Here is a 20,000-nt window from a genome sequence, read left to right on the forward strand (position 1 = left end):
GACGCTTTCCAAGAAGTGAGGGAAGACATACTTGGGCAAGTTACGATATTGCCACGCTCTGTGGAGCCGTTAGCCATCCTTGCTAATTTATTCAAAGAACAAACACTAAAAACAAAACTATGCGCATCACAAATTAACTTCATTAATTCACTTGAGTTGTAAAAAAATGTGAACACTGCAACGGTTACCGTAATGCAATACTTAAAGGATGCAATACTTAAAGAATGATTGGGAGCTTTTAAATATATGCATGTAGTTTCGTTCAATTAATGAAAACAGTTTCCTCATACATTTCATACATCTTCAGGCTCGTGTCGGTCTCCTCCCAGGCTACCACGCTACTGAAATATTACTGGCTACTTGATGCGAAGTTGCATAAAGTTGCCAGAAAGCGTAATAAGTCCAGTGTTAAGCACGAAATTTGAAAGCACTATTGTTGAGTTCCTAAACAAAACTATACATAAAAATTAAACAAAAAAGCATAAATCGTACATGAAAAATGTTTATACATAAACAATAATAATACATAAAATAATAATCTTACTTAAAATAACTGTAATAAAACAATAAAAACAGGAATAAGATACGGCTTCCCACTTTTTTCCGGGGAAGGTCTTAGCAGACGCGAAGAGTTGAATTGAATATGGAATTTAGGCCAAAAGCCAAGCGCTGGGACCTATGAGGGCATTCAGCGCTGAAACGGAAACTGGCAGTGAATAGGTTGATAGTTGTAACAGTAGGAAAACCTCGCAGTTGCAGTAAGAACGAAAGGGGTTGCAGCTAGGGGCCTAAGGCACGCTGCAAAGAACGAGAACAGAATTCAGAAAGCGAGACAAAGTGGGGAAATTCCCACGGAAGGCATTGCACAAGGTCGCTTTTTCCTCAGAAGTTATTTCTTGAAGTCACCAAACACAGATGGTGGGTAACGAGGTCGTTAACAACGATCAAAAATAGAGGTGAAAATAAAAATACAACTACAGAGAGAGAGAGAGAGAGAGAGAGAGTTACGAGGATTAGGATGGCTCGGAGACTTATTAGTCCATCCGAGGAGACAACATATGCTCACTTACCTCTTGAGAGATTTTCTTGATTTTTTTCAGGTTTAAAATAGGATAAAAATAAAACGAGAGAGAGAGAGAGAGAGAGAGAGAGAGAGAGAGAGAGAGAGAGAGGTATACCAGAAGGTAAACGATTTTCCATTTTATCGATCGTCTTTTTTTTCACGTCATACCAAAGACAGATGGCGAGTAACGAGGTCATTAACAACGATTAAGAATAAAGGTGAAAATAAAAAATAAAACTACGGAGAGAGAGAGAGAAGAGAGAGAGAGAGAGAGAGAGAGAGAGAGAGAGAGAGAATTTTCTCGATTTTTAACAGGTTAAAAATAGAATAAAAAAGAGAGCAAGAGAGAATTTTCTCGATTTTTAACAGGTTAAAATAGAATAAGAGAGAGAGAGAGAGAATTTTCTCGATTTTTAACAGGTTAAAATAGAATAAGAGAGAGAATTTTCTCGATTTTTTAACAGTTAAAAAGGGAATAAGAGAGCGAGAGAGAATTTTCTCGATTTTTTAACAGGTTAAAATAGAATAAGAGAGCGAGAGAGAATTTTCTCGATTTTTTAACAGGTTTTAAAATAGATTTTTTTAAGAGAGCGAGCAGAGAATTTTCTCATTTTTTAACAGTTTAATAGAATAAGAGAGAGAAAGAGAATTTTCTCGGTTTTTTAACAAGTTAAAATAGAATAAGAGAGAGAGAGAATTTTCTCGATTTTTTAACAGGTTGAAATAGAATAAGAGAGAGCGAGAGAGAATTTTCTCGATTTTTTAAACAGGGAGAGAGAGAGAGAGAGAGAGAGGAAGAGAGAGAGAGAGAGAGAGAGAGAGAGAGAGAGAGAGAGAGAGAGAGAGGAGATATTCCAAGAAAGACTTCGACAAGAAAATGTAAGGTGTTCATTAAAAAAAAGAAAAAGAAAAAAAATGGTCAAGGAGAGGTGTGTTTAATTATAAGAATCAGTCACAAGCATATTTATAACAACCACAAATTATCATTTCCCTTCCTCGGCTTACCTACTTCTCTTACTTACTCAGAATGAAATTGCATATTTATGTAAACAATTTCGGCCATTACGGATTTAACAATCTGACAAATGGACACGCCATACAATTCGATATAGGTTATGCCAAAGAACATAGCTGATTACAGTTCGTAATTAACTTCCTATTCGATGTTTATTGTATGTATGAATGTATATATATGTCGTGCGCGCGTATGTATGTATGTATAAATTATAAATATATATATATATATATATATATATATATATATATATATATATATATATATATATATAACATATATATATATACATATATAACATATATATATATATATATATATATATATATATATATATATATATATATATATATATATGAGAGAGAGAGACTAATATGCTAATACAATAAAAACATGACATTGACTCAGACGGTCGAGACGTTAAGTCCAGACCCTAGGAGGACTTCATACCGTCAAGAATACATGCATATACTACAGATTAATGGAACACAAAAGATCAATGCAGAATTTGCTTCAAGGAGTATCTATGTCTGTTAAGAATTAATACTCATGAAATTGAAATAAAATAAAGTTAAAACATTTAACGTTTTCAAAACATATATATATATATAGATATATATATAATATAAAATTAAAACGCTTTAAAATAATAAAAATTAGTTAAAATATTAATGAAATCACTGTAACAAATTTTTCTTGAAAAAAGAAATAAACATTAAAGAATAACATAATTAAATAAAAGTAAGAAAAATTTACATTAAAAAAAATATAAGACATGAAATAAAATTAAATATACAAAAATAACGGAAAAATAAAAATCAATATGAAATAAAAAAAATTAAAAAACATGAAAATAAAATATTACAAATGAAAATATAGGTAGCGACAAAAATGTATAATGTGCTATTGCTCAATTACCGTCACCTATACAGGTAATGCATCAAGGTAACAGTGAAAGGTGCGCGCGCAATCCACTCCTGAGAACCGCTGCAAATCACGTCACGGTTTCATGCCCAATTCGAAAGGGAAATGATTACGAATGGGAACCACGATTACTTGTCATTGTGAACTCTCTCTCTCTCTCTCTCTCTCTCTCTCTCTCTCTCTCTCTCTCTCTCTCTCTCTCTCTCTCTCTCTCTCCAACCCTCCGTCTGCGTATATAGTACATGTTCAGCCATGATAATATAAAATAAATAAATAAACAAATAATACACACACACCACACATATTATTATATATTATATATATATATATATTATATATATGATATATATATTATACATACTATATATTTGACCTTATTTAAAACAGGATGATATATAACTAAGATTTTATGACAAAAAAATATCAGATACCATCCTGTTTAAATGAGGTTCATGTTATTAATTGTATTAATGCCAAGAACAACTGTGCAAGTAATCAGTTTATATATATACGTATATATATATATATATATATATATATATATATAAAATATATATATATATATATATATATCTATATATATATATATATAAATAAAATATATATATATATATATATAACCTATAATATATATATATATATCTTAATAAAAGGAGCCCACAAAAAAAACACCAAAATATAGAGAGAAAAAGTACTATATTTCAGAGACTGCTGTCTCCTCTTTCAGGTAGAAGAGGGAGACAGCAGTCTCTGAAATATAGTACATTTTTCTCTCTATATTTTGGTGTTTTTGTGGGCTCCTTTTATTAGATGGAATTCTGTTGTTACAGAACATTTTTTACCAGCCATATATATATATATATATATATATATATATATATATATATATATATATATACTATATATATACACACACACACACACACATATATATATATATATATATATATTATATATATATATATATATACACACACACATATATATGTATATATCATATATATATATATATATATATATATATATATAAAATATATTATATATATATATATATATATATATATATACATAGAGAGAGAGAGAGCACATTAGCCTCATCAGTCAAACATCAAATGAGGTTCTAGCTTTCTTCAGCCGACATGACATCTGAAGGCACCACTTTGACTAAGCAAATGACCTCTGTAATACCTTGCCATTTATGGGGGATAAATTACGTTTTTACCATTTCATCTCTCAAGTGCAGAAGCAAAACATCTCTGGACTGCAAATCACAGACTGAATAGCTAAAAAAGAACTAAATAGTGCCATCCCGTTATCACTTACTCCTTATTCATAATAATAATAATAATAATAATAATAATAATAATAATAATAATAATAATAAATAAACAGAAGATGACCCCTATTCATATGGGGACACGCGCACAGGGCATTGGTTTGAAATTCAAGCTTCCAGAGAATATGGTATTCATTAGAACGAAGAAATAATAATAATAATAATAATAATAATAATAATATAATAATTAATAATAATAATAATAATAATAAAAATAATTATTATTTTTTAAAAAAATACTCATGAGCCTTTAAATGGAGAAACAAATCCACAGTTATGTGAATGTACTTATATTTAAATTTAAAATTTTAAGGATAGCTTTAGATTCCCGAAAGCTATCCTTAGAGTTTTCAATTTAAACTATATGTACATTTACGTAACAGTAGTTTGTTTTTTCTCCAATAATAATAATAATAATAATAATAATAATAATAATAATAATAATAATAATAATAATAATAATAATCCTGGAACCATCTCAACACCTGATCAACCTTCACAAAACCCATTATAAAATCTCTTTGAATATCGCCCAATTTCTGAAATATCTTGCTCACAGACTGATGAACAAACAAACACGTGTGAAAACGTGACCTTCCCAGAGATTTCCAAAAATTTCTGTATTTCTCGTCGATTCACGTATCACAAGGTCCACCAGGGTCTACTCTCTAAGACCTTGCCGTAACAGATTTTCAACAAATCACTAATTACAAATACGCCAGAGCTGTAATGACGTCAATCTGGTCGAATTCCCACCACAATCAATTGCCACTTTTGCAACCACGGTTCGTTGCACACCTAAGAATAGAGTAGACCAGAATACAGAATGAGGACCCAAGGCCAAGGGCTGGGACCTGTGAGGTCATTCAGCGCTGAAACGGAAATTAACAATAGAAAGGTTTGAAAGGCGTAACGAGAGGAAAACCTCGCAGTTGCACAATGAAGCAATTGTTAGGGGAGGGTGGAAAGTTAGATGGAAGAGAATATGAACGGAGGTACAGTAAAAGGAATGAAAGGGGTGGTATATAGCTACGGACCGAAGGGACGCTGCAAAGAACCTTCAGTAATGCCTACAGTAAACCACGGGAGTGCACTGACGGCACTCCCCCACCCCTCGGCCTCAACGGAGACTGCACACCTAAAAACACAAGATTGTCAGTGTTAAGCTATTTCGGATTACTAAGAATATTTTCTTTAAGGATATGAGTATTAACTACTTAAGCGTTGATAAAAAAAATCTGTTTACTCTTTGCTTGTACTATTAATCAAATGACGGCTGCCCATCGCCCAAATTCCTCAAGTCTCTTGCAAGTCTCATTACCAACCAGTATTTTTTCAAACCGTATTCTTGTAGACTTTCTGGGATTGCCATGAAGGGCGAGTTCCCCTTCCCCTTGTTCACTGACTTGTAAGTATTTTATAGAAATGACGCAAAGTTTCTCTCTCTCTCTCTCTCTCTCTCTCTCTCTCTCTCTCTCTCTCTCTCTCTCTCAGTAATATCTACGGATCCTGTGATTCTGCTGACAAAAGCACGCCGGTTTAAATCTTATTTCAAAGTACATTTCCTTCTGATTCTATATGACGAACCTGATAAGAGAATGTTCTTCGTGGCTTATCGAAACGCAGGCGGTTATCGAACCACCCGCGGCGGATTGTCGCCTCCAACGAAACATCAAGAACATGTCCGCTAAGACGAGGCGGCCCATTTTAAGAATGCCACTGAACCTAATACGAAAGGTTATCGGCCGACATCCAGGTCACAATGACAGAGAGATATAAAAGCGATACTTAGACGGTTATAGACCTCATGGACGCATCAAATAATCTGAAATGACGTGTATACATTAAAAGAGAAAATTATACTAGTATTATGAAATCCACTTCCAAATTCTACCGAAATCGTATGAAACCTTTCTCATGTGGCCAAACTATCCGCGATGATACTGGCACCAATATTGATGACGTATATCGTATTCAGATGATTTTCAAATCATATATCTCTAAGGCACCATCAAATCGTGTAATTAAAATGATTAAACGATGTTCGGGGACTTTAATAAAAATTTCATTTATAATCAAGTCTTTAGTTAATATTACTAAACTGTGGATTTTAATAAAAAATTTCATTTATAATCAAGTCTTTAGTTAATATTACCAAACTGTTAATATTTTTCCACTAAAAACTACCGGATGGTTAAAATATTCTCCTTGAGAATGGTTTTTATAAACTTACTTTGCATACTGATACTGACTGGACGGTTGCACCTGTACGAACATGTGATGAACATCAAGGGTGTGATTGAGACCGCTTTTTTTACCCCTATATTGCACAAACGCCTTATTTTATTACTTTTTTTCACTGAAAGCAAATTCTCCTAAACCTCATTTCATTTATTGAGACCAATTTTCCTTCCCTTCTTCCATAAATTCTGACCGTTCTCAAAAACCCACACATTTGAAATGCGTATTTGCATTAACTCGTGTATTCATCAACCCACTCCATCACTGAACAAGTCCAGCATTCAATTAACGTTAACAGCCTTTTTTTTTTCCCCATCTATTGACGCCCGCCCACGCCCCCCCCCCCCCCGCCCCCACCTTCCAAACTACATTCATTCCTTTCAAACACCGACTTGAAGAAATGCGTCTGCAACTGCAACCCCGAAACAATGGAGGGAACTCGACGCCCCAACGCAAATTGACCGTCGCGGCCAAAGGAACGTGAAAAGAAAAGAATTGGAAACAAGCCGGACATTTCGAAACTCGACCTAGAAACCTAAAGCAGTAGGCTATATGCCGTTTGTTAAGAGCCATTAACCATTTCTCTCTCTCTCTCTCTCTCTCTCTCTCTCGTTATTCTGTGACTGGAACAAATGAAAAAGGTTAAGTTTCTTTTCGGGTAGTTTTGGTACTGACGGATACAGTTAGAAATGCTCTTTTTATTTTTTTTCCGTTTTTATTTACGAATTTCGGCTATAATGAATGAGGAGGAATGGATTTTAAAGAACTGTTGGTTAGTCTAAAAGGAAAATAAAATACTGAAAACGGTGTTCCTGTTCGTCCTTAGACACAGGAGGAGGAGGAGGAGGAGGGAGGGGAGGAGGAAGGGAGGAGAGGAGGAGGAGGAGGAGGAGGAGGAGGAGGAGGAGGAGAATAAAAGATAATTTAATTTACGACATTTGGTACTAAATAAAAAATCTTAACATTACAGGAAATATATAAAAAAAACATTTAAATACTTAGCGTAGTGCGACAGCGCAAAATAAAATGTTGCTGTTACACCTAAAGTGCAGATAGGAGAAAGCGGTTTTCGGTTTTTTTTCCTTCTTCTTCTTTAAGTTAAACACGAGGCTGAAAAGATCCTGAGATAAACAAAAAAAGGGTCCTGGGCCTCCCATAATAGGCTGCGTGAAAAAGCGAACAAGGATAATGTTTCTCCTCTCTCTCTCTCTCTCTCTGTTCTGGAGGACTAGATTGTTTCTATTCGGTTTAAGGGCGAGAAACAGCAGACGCTTATCATTATGCGCCATGCATCATCCTCTTCGTTCTTCGGGACTTGTTCTTCTCCTGTACTTTATCTTGTATATATTAATTTGCATGTTATTTCATTCATTTTCTTGTTTTCGTCATTTTTCCTCGCAGTATATCTCCCTTTATTCTTTCTGCTTTCTCGGTATTTTTTCGTATCCTACAGGTAAATGCCTCTTTGACTCGTCTCTCTATATCATCAATCTGAAAACTAACAATAATGCCGCAATAATTTCAACATGACCTCAGATCCAACCATCCCTTTAATAAATTTAATTCAAACCTGAAAGGAATTTCGCCTTGCAAATGGGGCGATAAAATTTAAACGCAAGATTTTTCACGAAAGTCCCGAGCTTTCATGAGCAAAACAAAAATTTGAATTTAAACGACCTAATATACTCAAAACAATTAATTTAAGCTACTCCCTTCACTTGACACGCAAAACTAATTGCAGTATATGGGTCGGTGGGCTAATCATTTGCAAACATTGCACATTACGGGTGGTCTGCAGAACCAAGGGATTAGGCCTCTAGAGTAGTCCATTGTTTCCGATGTTCAGCGTCACTGGGAGGGGGGGGGGGGGGGTTGCAGCAAAGGCTCCCCGGCCAGGTCAGGGAACGGCGCCCTATGTGAGGCTAGGAAGGTAAGGTCTGGTTAGGTCAGGAAATGGCATTCTAGGAAAGTTAAGTTTTATTTCGTCTGAAACCTTTTCCCGTCAGCCCACCCCCTACTCCCCCCATTATAAAAAGTTCGGGGATAACAAACATCACGACTACAAAAAAATATAATCAGGAACTAGACAATTAAAATAAATTTTCGTAACTATATTCATTTTAATGCAGTTCCTCCACTTCAGAATTGCAGTACTAGATAGGACTATCACCTGATATGGAATGACCACGAAAATGTTGACTGGTAAATGATAATTAACGAAAAGAGACGCTCCTGTTAATTTATATCTTGGCTTCTAAAATGTGGAGGAAACACAACATCGCCGACGATGACAACGGCTATAAATAGACGCGAGATCTGAAATCAGCGAGGAATCAGAAGCAGTTTATTCGTTAGACACTTCACCATATGTCTATGAAGTGACTAGTCTCTTAGAGAAAACAATAATTTACAGGCCTACACTATAAACTATTAAATCCATCCTGTGGTAGGGGCGTAAGAATACTACAATTAAATCCATCCTGTGGTAGGGGCGTAAGAATACTACCACCGTAGGTCCTGCGTGTCGTAAAAGGCGACTAAAAGGACAGCTGCTGCCTTGCATTCGTACTTTTTTTAGTAAAAGGCTGGGTCCACCGCCAATAACTGGAAACTGCTGCCTTGCAGTCTTACTGTTTAGTAAAAGGCTAGGCCTACCGCCAATAACTAAGGAAACTGCTGCCTTGCAGTCTTACTGTTTAATAAAAGGCTAGGCCTACCGCCAATAACTATGGAAACTGCTGTCTTGCAGTCTTACTGTTTAGTAAAAGGCTAGGCCTACCGCCAATATCTATGGAAACTGCTGCCTTGCAGGTGGACTTTTTAGCCGCCAATAACTGTGGTTGATGACAGCAAGGGCATGCGGTCGTAAAAAACCCTTTGCCAAATAATAAACCATGCCTGATCTTGTAAGGAAAGGCGCATCAGAGAACTAACCCCTTAGTGTAGGGATAACGGTGGGATCGAAGACTATAAACAATTAAATCCTTTGTCAAAAAAGTGGCCGATGTCCTTGCAACAATCAGGCATAAGTTTGCCAATGTCCTCACACAACACGGAAGCTAATATTCTTACACTACGTAAGCTGACTAGCGTCCTTATGCAATACGATGATTACCATCAAAAGTAGCTTATTTCCCTTCACACACAAGGGAGGCAAAGTCCTCACAAGTAACAAGTAGCTAGTGCTCTGTTACTAGGTGCCTCAAGTCCTCATAAAAGAAAGGGCTTCTTTTATGTCCTCATTAACTAGGAGGACCGATTGCCATTACACAATAAAAACCGAACAAGGTTCTAATACTCTGGAAAGGTGCCAAATGTCCTCCAGCTATAACTATTTAACGCTTGCATTATTCTTGTGTCGGGTCAGACTTTTTCTCTGCGAGGGTTGATATAAAAGGGTCGTTATTTTATCTGTAATTAAGTTCAATGAAACCGAGACAGACAAAGAGACACACAGAAACGGACAAAAGTGCTATGCCTTGCAGTTGAAAAATACTCAATAGAATTAATGACCAGTAAATTGTCAAGTGAAATATAGCACACATACACACACACACAGAACACTTATCATTGTTTTTTCAGAAATCTTATGGCAGCTCACTGCTGAACGAGAATGAACTCTTTAAGTTAAGGAGAAAAAAAAACGCCGCACACACACGACGTAAACATGGAGAGGTAAATATATATCCAGCCCGTGCCCAGGGTGACGTAAGCATTCACTGTGATCTTTAAGTCCCTATAAATAGATTTCAGTTCCCTCGCAGTAACGGAAATCTTGGCGTGGGGCAGGACAAGGGCAAGACGACTGACTAGCAGGGTCTTCGGGAAAGTTACGCGAAGCTAATACAAAACATTTTTAGACCAAAACGCAGTCTTTACTCGCGAGTGTAAACAGACGTTTTTTAAAGGAGAAAAAACTGAAAAGTCATGAAATTTAGTCAATAAAACTAGTACTAGGATACTGTAGAGGCTGGAGAGCGAGAGAGAAGAATCCCCAGAAGAAGAACAGGTGCAAAAGTGTGGTGTGCGAATCAATCAAAGACAGTGAAAGTGACAATCAATACTCAGTAAAATTCCCTCGTGCCTATAGACTCGTAATTGCAACAAGTGCCAATTAAGTTTTATCAGTCCAAAGCCCAGTAACTCAGAAGGTGGAAAAACTTTATAAGTGCCCCAGCGAAGAATAAACTTAATGCAAAGAAAAATATCAATCTTCATTTCTCATCCAAAACGATAACCCTTTTTGCTAATTCCCCAAAGTACAGCCTCCACGGCACACGTTACCTTAGAGCTGTGTACGGAAAGGTAAGTACCGTCACATATATATATATATATATATATATATATATATATATATATATATATATATATATACATAAATGTATATATAAATATAAGTAATGTCTACAGTGCACCGCATTATCCACAGACTGAACACCCCTACCCACAAACATATACACATACATTCATGCATGCATACAACCACGATCTTAAGCTGGTAGATCGTTAGACTCTTTAAAATACAAACTACCCACTAATATATATTTATTAGTAATCAAATACGGTATGGTATAATTTTGTGTATGTAAGTGTGTTTAGAAATGTGTGTAAACACACCGCACTGTTGCTTTTAGTATACGTTACTGCATAATCAGAGCACAATAAAATTTTAAGTTTATGCCTAAGCCCATAGCAACATGTCTCCGACCTTGGTACACTCGAACTGACTTGAAGGTCTGCACGCTCAATGTAACAGCAATGTAAAAGATAATTAACATATGAAATGGAATTTAGCAACCGAAATCCATTGGAGAAGTTCCTAAGAATTTCCCAAATGGATTTCAGCTGTTAAATAATAAAGTTCTTTTTCACGACCAAGTTTATTGAACTTAATCAGCAGTTTGACCGCAATCTCCATTTCAGAAATGGGTGTAACGGGCTAGTAATATTAAGCATTGTAGTTAAACAGAGAGAGAGAGAGAGAGAGAGAGAGAGAGAGAGAGAGAGTCTTGGACAACCTCCAAACATCGGCTTTGAATTTCAGGGTCACCAGTACAATTTCCCTTGGGAACCGAAAGAAAACTACAACAATGAATGAATCCTTATATTACCAGTGCTGGTTCTTGATACATAGATATTAAGCCACAATCAGTATTTAATATTGGTTTCACGTGGGGAATAACTTGCACTCTAGAAGAATTATAATGGACAATTCCAATGATTATTCGGGTAATTTTTCATAGTAGCTGACTTCGTAAACCGCACAAGACGTTAACTGAACCTTAACGGGGTTTGGCAGACACGAAAGAGTCTTACATTACTGCAAAGTATAATTCCCAATACTTCAACACAAGACGAAGCAGTGGCTCTACTTGCCAAATAAAAAAAAAAATACGCTTGCGTCACCTACCTCAGTGGATTAGCATCAACACTCCCAATGAGCGTCAGCCCTCATGTGTCTGATCAAGCGCATGCACAGAAACTTGAATCAAGCACAAAACTAATATCTACAATATAGCCATATGTAAACATACGAGTATAATACAATGGTTAATCAACGGTGTGTGATCTTGGAAAAAAGAAAAAAAAAACTTAGGCCTAGCTTTCTTTCATTTTAAAGTCTTGGGAAAAGGAGAGTGGGGTGGGGGAGCCCGGGGGACAATCAATAGACTCATACGAAGGAAGAACAACTGCTTTGTGGAGCAGATACTGCGGAGTCTTCTGCCTAATGATATCAATTCATGATTCAACATATAAAAATGCTGAACTTTGCAGTGACTGTCGTCTTGTTTTCCTCTGGACGCTACTTTGTTTTGAGGAATAACAACAATAATAACACCGTTAGATTTTCCATGATTGTCGTTAAGCGGCGCATGCCAGAAACGCGTTCATATATATATTATTATATATATATATATATATATATATATATATATTATATATATATATATACATAACTATATATATATATATATATATATATATATATATATATATATATATATTAGCCAGACCCCAGTAATTCATTACAATAGACCAATAAACAAGTACCTAATTCAGTGCTTAGGTCAACTAGCCAATGCGTTTAAATCCATATAGCGTCGACCTAAATTGAGATTTTAAAAATTCACTCTCTCCTAGCAGCAGTAAGTAAAAGCATCGTAATTCTTCACGATAATACAGCGGCTCCAACTTCACATCAAAGGACATATCCCTAACGTCAGATTACTAAGATTCCTGGCCTCGAGAGAGAATTTCTGGCACGTCCTTCTGCAGTTTTTTTTTTTTTCAAGGCGAGTTGAATAAAACAACATGTAATTGTTTAATAGTCCATTTGTATCCGTTAGGTCTACTCTGCACGTGGTACACAGTGTGAACAACTACAGTACTCTAAAAGACATCAATAACACTTCCGTTACGTAACAACTAAATAAGAGAATTCTGACGTTTTTGCGCAACCTGTAGTACAACTGTGAGGAAAACGAAATAACATATCTGTTACAAATGCAAAATAAAAAAAATATATAACTTCATACGATGCCATATCAAATGCCAAAACCGACTAGCGCCACATGGTTGGTCTTGTCCTTAATCTTGTGCCAGCATGTACCGCTGCCTGACGTATGACAATTTACTCTTTGGAACGGTATATCACATTGCTCTTCATACATTTACGATGGAATGACATTAATGCGAGAAATATGCCATTGACGGATAAGAGGATATTTGATTGTAAGAAATATGATAAAACGATGCAAGGGAAAATAAGACAAGAAAAGAGAAGAGAAAGCGCGAACTAAAACAAAAAAGCAAGCTAAAAAAAAAAGCAGCTTTCCGTCCGTAACCATGGCAACAACTCCAAGCGTCTTTGAGAGGTTTCAGCTAGGAGCGAGTACAACAATACAGGGTAACTAGACCGCACAACTATTGATTTCTAACGATCTCATTTTTCTAATTCACCATATCGCAATCAAAATTCTTAGAAAAGATAAAGGATATCCGACTGATAGTGATAAGTAATTAATAATGAAGCGGTATTAGGATTAACAACTGCACTTGAACGGCAAAATCGATTCGGATCGGTTGGTAGTTGCGTCACTGGAATTAGCCTTGCCATGTGGCGTTCCGAGTGTAAACATTATTCTTTACCAAGTTGCAATGTTCGTTGATGACATTGTTTTCTTTTACTTGCTCACTGAACAGACAAATGTGCCTACAAAGACTTTATTAAACCCAACCGTATTCTAACGATATGAATACACTGTTTACCGGTAGAATATTAAAAGAAACCATGTACATATGTAAGAAAAATACAAGTACATTTATGTATAATATATATATGTCCACAAAAAATAATTGCTTAGAAACAGTTAAAACGAAGACAAACATTACACACATGCAATGAAACATACCTGGTATATCCCTATATATGTGTGTGAAAGTGTGAGCATTTTCACACCAGTTTAACATAGAAATTCAACATATAAATGCACTAAGATGCCTTCGGGCTTTAATGAAATCAGACTCCCAGTACATACATATGCACACACCCATCAACAAGAGTAATACTTGATGGTTCAAAAAAACATCTCAAACGCAACGGGAAACTGCTTCTTCCCAGAGTGACACCTGTGCTTTAACCCCTGTCATTTCAGCCGGCTGTATCGGGAATTCGACAGGTGTTGCCCCCAGCCACCCTCGTGGCGTAGTTACGTAACTCGTTTCTACGTGGATCGTTCGTATCAACGGATTTTTGAGAGATCGCAAGACTGCAGGTGGTGTAATTATACGACTATCCGTCACATTCATAAATGGGAATTAAATACTTAATTTATAGTATGAGATTTTATTAATATATAAATTAGCAGTATTTACATAAAGCTAGCTATTCAAAATCAGAATACATCTAGACCTACTCACATTCTTAAATGGGAAAATTTAATAGGATCTATATATTAAGTTCTTGAATGAATGATATAATCGAGATACTGAAATTCTTAAATGTGAACATTTTCCTGGACATATGAAATGAAATTTATTATAGAGTTTTGCACCGTCAAAATGACTCGGAAAACCATAAAACCTGAGGATATTACGTACTCAATATGAGAAAGAAATAGTATAAAATAATTAAGTATACCAAGGTTTATACAAAATACGATCATTCATCTCAGACCAGCCTAAAATACAAGAAACAATTAAAGGTGCTTGGTTGGTTTAGATTATAGCAGCCCTATAGCTAATACAGGCCAATGTGTAAAATGGACTACGAGGCCCGGTACGGAAGGACGTCTGTCCCAGGAACAACCAAGGAAAGTCCTTTATTACTCAGGAATAAAAAAAAAAAAATCCGTTTATCTAGAACAATTCTAAAATTACAAGCATTAACCTTTGATATTTATAGGCGGAGACCAATGTCAAATTTTATCAGACACAAAATAACATTCCATATGAGAACTACAAGGGATAAAACCAAAATATTCGCAAAAAACTACGCAAAAGTTTTCAAACGGGAAAATTATGAACTGGCAGACGACTTGTGTAGTGGTCATTCATTTGCTCGTAGCTTATAGACCTACCAAGAGCACATTACGCCAATTCCTTACCCGGAGAGAGAGAGAGAGAGAGAGAGAGAGAGAGAGAGAGAGAGAGAGAGAGAGAGAGAGAGAGAGCAAATTCATGTCGATTCCATGGCAGTTCACTCAAATTACCAGACTCGGCTGTCTACACTGTTTAGACCAAGGTTTAAGTCTTGGTTTCGACACCATATTCCAAAACGTAAACGAATAAAAATACATCTACAGAAAACTACACTTCCATAAATCCGCGTGCGTAAAAGAAATATTTGTTACAAAAATGAATATGTGCGCAGGGTGATACATGAACCAAAGTGACTAGCAATCATCTGTGATATGATGAATGCTTTTTGGAACAATTTAGCGAGATGTCAAGATGTCGTTCCTCCTCAATTACTAAACGTATATCTTGCGTCACAGCTCCTTATTGTGTCTTTTTCCTTCGCGAAAATTTCACACCGTCGCACCTTCGCTATAAGGATCATATTCGGATGTAAGTACAAATCTACGATTACGTTTATGAACAAAGCTGTTTTAAACAAAAAAAAAAATAATAATAATAATAAAAATGACAGCTGTCGACCGTTTGAAAAATACAGCTGCGCTAATATACATAGGCTAATTGTAATTTTAGTAATAAAACACACACACACACACACACACACACACACACACACACATATATATATATATATATATATATATATATATATATATATATATATATATATATATATATCACGTAGGTGTGACATGTACTATAAGTACATACACACAAATATAGAGTATATATTTATTTATACTCACGCACATATATTATATATATATATATATATATATATATATATATATATATATATATATATATATTATTCGAACGCTAAAGGGCAAACTATCCTCCCGGTAAAATTATCATTTAGTATATCCTGTTCTGTTTGATTCAGTCTAGTTGGGAAAATACTAATAACCCATACACGGTAAGTTATTTTGCAGATTCAAACTTTCCTTTAGTAAGTGATTAACGTTAGACATTATTAAAGACAATAATCTCTCACATTACTGGCTAATAATATCAATGATAATAACAGCAGCATTAACTACGCTAACGTTCACGACATCGTTGAAAGTACAGTAAAATCCGCCAAGAGCCCTGACTAAAGCATGGCCACTACAAATAATTACTGTACGAATCAAGTGATATTCAATTTCTGAAACCTGTAAGTTCTGGAGATAAGAAAAAGGCATCCACTTCGGGAAGGGGCATTTACTTACCAGAAGACCATTTTAGAAATGCTCCCTGCAGTGTCCCTCGGATTGGGCAGCCTATCCCTCTTCGTCTGGTCCATTTTCCCTTGTCGTCCACTCTCAGCCGATGGTTAAGCGATGCTACCACTAAAAGAGATTGACGGAAATCAAAGCAACGCTGCCCTTGTGAAACACCTAAGCAACAAATGCCCATGCGCTCACAAAACAAGACTTGCTCTAGCCCGGACTACATTCAACCTCACTTCACACCACCGCCAGGACGCCTTTAATGTTACGTTGGTGCGATCAGCTGTTTTCTACCGTTGCCGGGAAGAGCGTCTTGGGGGATAGGTTGTCGTACCGCACTTTATGGATATTGAATTTCTTTTCCATGTGTTTTTTTTTATTTTGTTCGAAGGGGTTTGGTAAAAGGGTGGCTTACTTAGCAAGTTTGATACCGTGGTGTGATTTGTGTTGCTTCCAGATCGCTCGAACCTCTGGTGCATTATAAATTCATTTTTTCCGTGTTTATTTCCATTTTATTTTATTCCATTTTTACTATTGGATTTCAAAATCGCTCTTGATACGTTAATTACAGCTGACCTTGAACATGCCTTTTTTGCCAAATATTGTTCGTTCCGGTTGAATTGCTCTGATGATTATATAAAAAATTAAATTGGTTATAACTTGAGCAATTATGTAATTAACATTTGAAATCATTATTTTTAAAAGAAACAAAATCAATAATATAAGGTTTGCGCGATTTATTTTTAATTCGACAAAGTGAAACGTTCTGTCAACTGGCCTCATTATTAACTTCAGGAAAGACCAGCCGACAAATTACTGTTCACAAGTAATCAGTATTAACTATAGTAAAATCAAGATATATCAGTCCTGACTCCAAAACTACGAGAGGCATAGCATTTCTTTAATTTTTTTAAATGTATATTTTCGAGAAATTATATATAGTATATATATATATATATATATATATATATATATATATATATGTGTGTGTGTGTGTTGTGTGTGTGTGTGTGTGTGTGTGTGTGTGTGTGTGTGTGTTGATGAAACACATGATTGCTTGCTATTTCATGTCTCGATGCATTGAGCCTATTCCATAGGAAGAATGCAAACGTCTCTCGAGGAACAAAGGGCCTAAGTCAGAGGGGTGGGGGAGAGGTAACTGTAAATATAGGCAGATGTTATCATTGTAAACAAAGTTGTCAATCACGATTACCACGAGTGATATCAACTACGGACGTTTACCATTAGCTCATAAGAAAATTTAAATTGATATAAAGGAGCTCGTAGAGCTCAGAAGAACCTTAGAAAATATTGTAAATTTGTCATCAGTTGTCGTAAACCTAAGGACAGAAGGGGTATATTAAATCACTCTTATACTTTAAATTCAAAGTTAATCGTGATAAAATTAGATAAAAGGTAAATAAATTTCCGACGAAATCCTCTCAATCAATTATCTTTCAAAATTGTTTTTGTAGGTTAGAAGGGTCTATCAGGACAATGTACAGGAAGTTAAAGGTTGAAATATATTTCTGAAGGGGCGGGGGTGGGGTGGGGGTGATTATTGAAAATTTCAGGATGCAATGACGTAATCCAACAGAGCGTGTCTTTTTCAGGGTCAACTGTGAGGGCTTTGTGTAACTACTAAATCGAACAATGCTAGTCTTCTCAATAATTCCATCTGTAGGATTGATGCCCGTGATCCTGAAATTACTAGGTTACGTAAGCAGTACGCCAGAGTGCGAAAAGAAAATAGAAAAAAAAATACATCAACGCGAGTTATTTAAGGGTGGTCATAACCATTACGCAACTGTGAAGTAACGTCGTTTTTTTTTTTTTTTTTTTTTTTTACAACCTTATAAAACCGACCCCTAAGATGAGTTAATTTATGAATACCCACTGTTCCCTTCCCTGATTCAAGTCGTGTATCGTGCAAGATAAGGCAGAGACTGTGGTTTTCAAGAGTAATTTTCCTTTTGAAACCGCGGCATTTTAAGTAGAAAAGTGGAGAGCACTAGATGTATTTAACGGAAAATGTTTTGTTAGCTCTCTCTCTCTCTCTCTCTCTCTCTCTCTCTCTCTCTCTCTCTCTCTCTCTCTATGAACGAACATGAGAAAAGAGATATTAACTGCAAAAGTCTCTTTGTTGATTATGAAAATTTTGCCGAGCTTACTTGCAAGATTTTGAACATTTTTGGACAATGTCACTCATACTACTTCTTATACAGCTATTCCTCGCAAACATTTTTTGGACTTCTGACAATCTTTTCTTACAAGCCATTCTGGACTTTTTAAAATTTCTTTTTAACAAAGTAAACCTTTTCAGACTTACATGGCATTATTCCTTACAAAGTTCTTCTGGCATTTTGGACGAATATTCTTCACAATGTTTCAGGACTTTTGTGGAATTTATTCCTTACAAGGATCTTCAGATCTGCATAGCATCCATTCTTAACACATTCTTCGGTTCTTTTAGATAGTTATTTCTTACAAGTCTTTTGGACAGAAAAATTTCTGACAAGACAACTCGGCTGATTATCTCTTGTGGAAATTTTTTGCATAATTGTTATCTGCAAGAATTGTGAACATTTATCTATTGTTGACATTCAGTTGCTACTTTCAGAGTACAAAATGTAGGGAGGTGATCATCTTTGAGTACATTTACAAAAGACTCCGAATGGAAGAGGAACGTCTTTGTACTATTGTACCTTAACGATGGAAAAGACGATGATATAATCACGATAACATTGATGATAATAGTGATGGCGATAAAAGCATTCATATGTAGATGATGACAATGTGGGATCATGTTTGTCTTAAATGTTATATGAATACAGACTTACCGCCTGGCGATAAGCCTTTTAGACCGGAGACAACAAGTCTAATCTTCGAAATGCATCCAGGTAGGGGAGTGGAGGGGGGTCGAGTGAGGAGCACGTGATATACTTATCAGCTAGAGCCGCTGGAAATGTCTAGAAGGAACGACAGTGCCCCAGTAATTTCCTGTATTTTATACATCTTCGGGGCAGAGGGGCAAATATACAGTCAATGAGCACGTGAGTTCTTATTTAAAAGAAAAATTATCATTGTGTTACAGGGTATTATACCAATATAAGTAGAAACAATGTAATTCCATGTTAATGAGTTTTAGAAGTACATACACACACATTTATAATATATATATATATATATATCATATATATATATATATATATATGTATATATATACATACATATATAACATATATATATATTATTAATATTATATATATAATATATATAAGTATATATTATATAATATTATAAAATATATATGAGGGTTATAAGCAAAGAGAAAAAGGAAAAATGGAATTTCAGGCTTTTCTTACCACTGAGGACTATATTATATATAACGGTGGTATATATAATATAATAATAATAGATACTATTATATATATTATATATAATATATATATATAGGATGTAATTTTAATTTAACCATAGATATGAAGGTTATAATCAATAGAGAAAAAGGAAAAACGGAAGTTTCAGCTTTTCTTACCAACTGAGGGAATAATTCATTATATATACGTATAT

General features: G+C 35.3%; 1 protein-coding gene across 1 annotated transcript in view; it reads right to left on the minus strand.

The window, feature by feature from the left end:
* LOC135225285 (ATP-binding cassette sub-family C member 4-like) overlaps positions 1-16,695 on the minus strand; it is a 283,886-nt gene extending 267,191 nt beyond the window's left edge. The window contains exon 1 of the mRNA XM_064264615.1: positions 16,428-16,695. Within this exon, the coding sequence (XP_064120685.1) occupies positions 16,428-16,501 (74 nt within the window). The 5' untranslated portion in view covers positions 16,502-16,695. The remainder of the gene's footprint in view (positions 1-16,427) is intronic.
* Positions 16,696-20,000: the final 3,305 nt, after the last annotated feature.

This window comes from Macrobrachium nipponense, chromosome 13 (genome assembly GCF_015104395.2).
Source record: "Macrobrachium nipponense isolate FS-2020 chromosome 13, ASM1510439v2, whole genome shotgun sequence".
In the NCBI taxonomy this organism is placed as follows: domain Eukaryota; kingdom Metazoa; phylum Arthropoda; class Malacostraca; order Decapoda; family Palaemonidae; genus Macrobrachium; species Macrobrachium nipponense.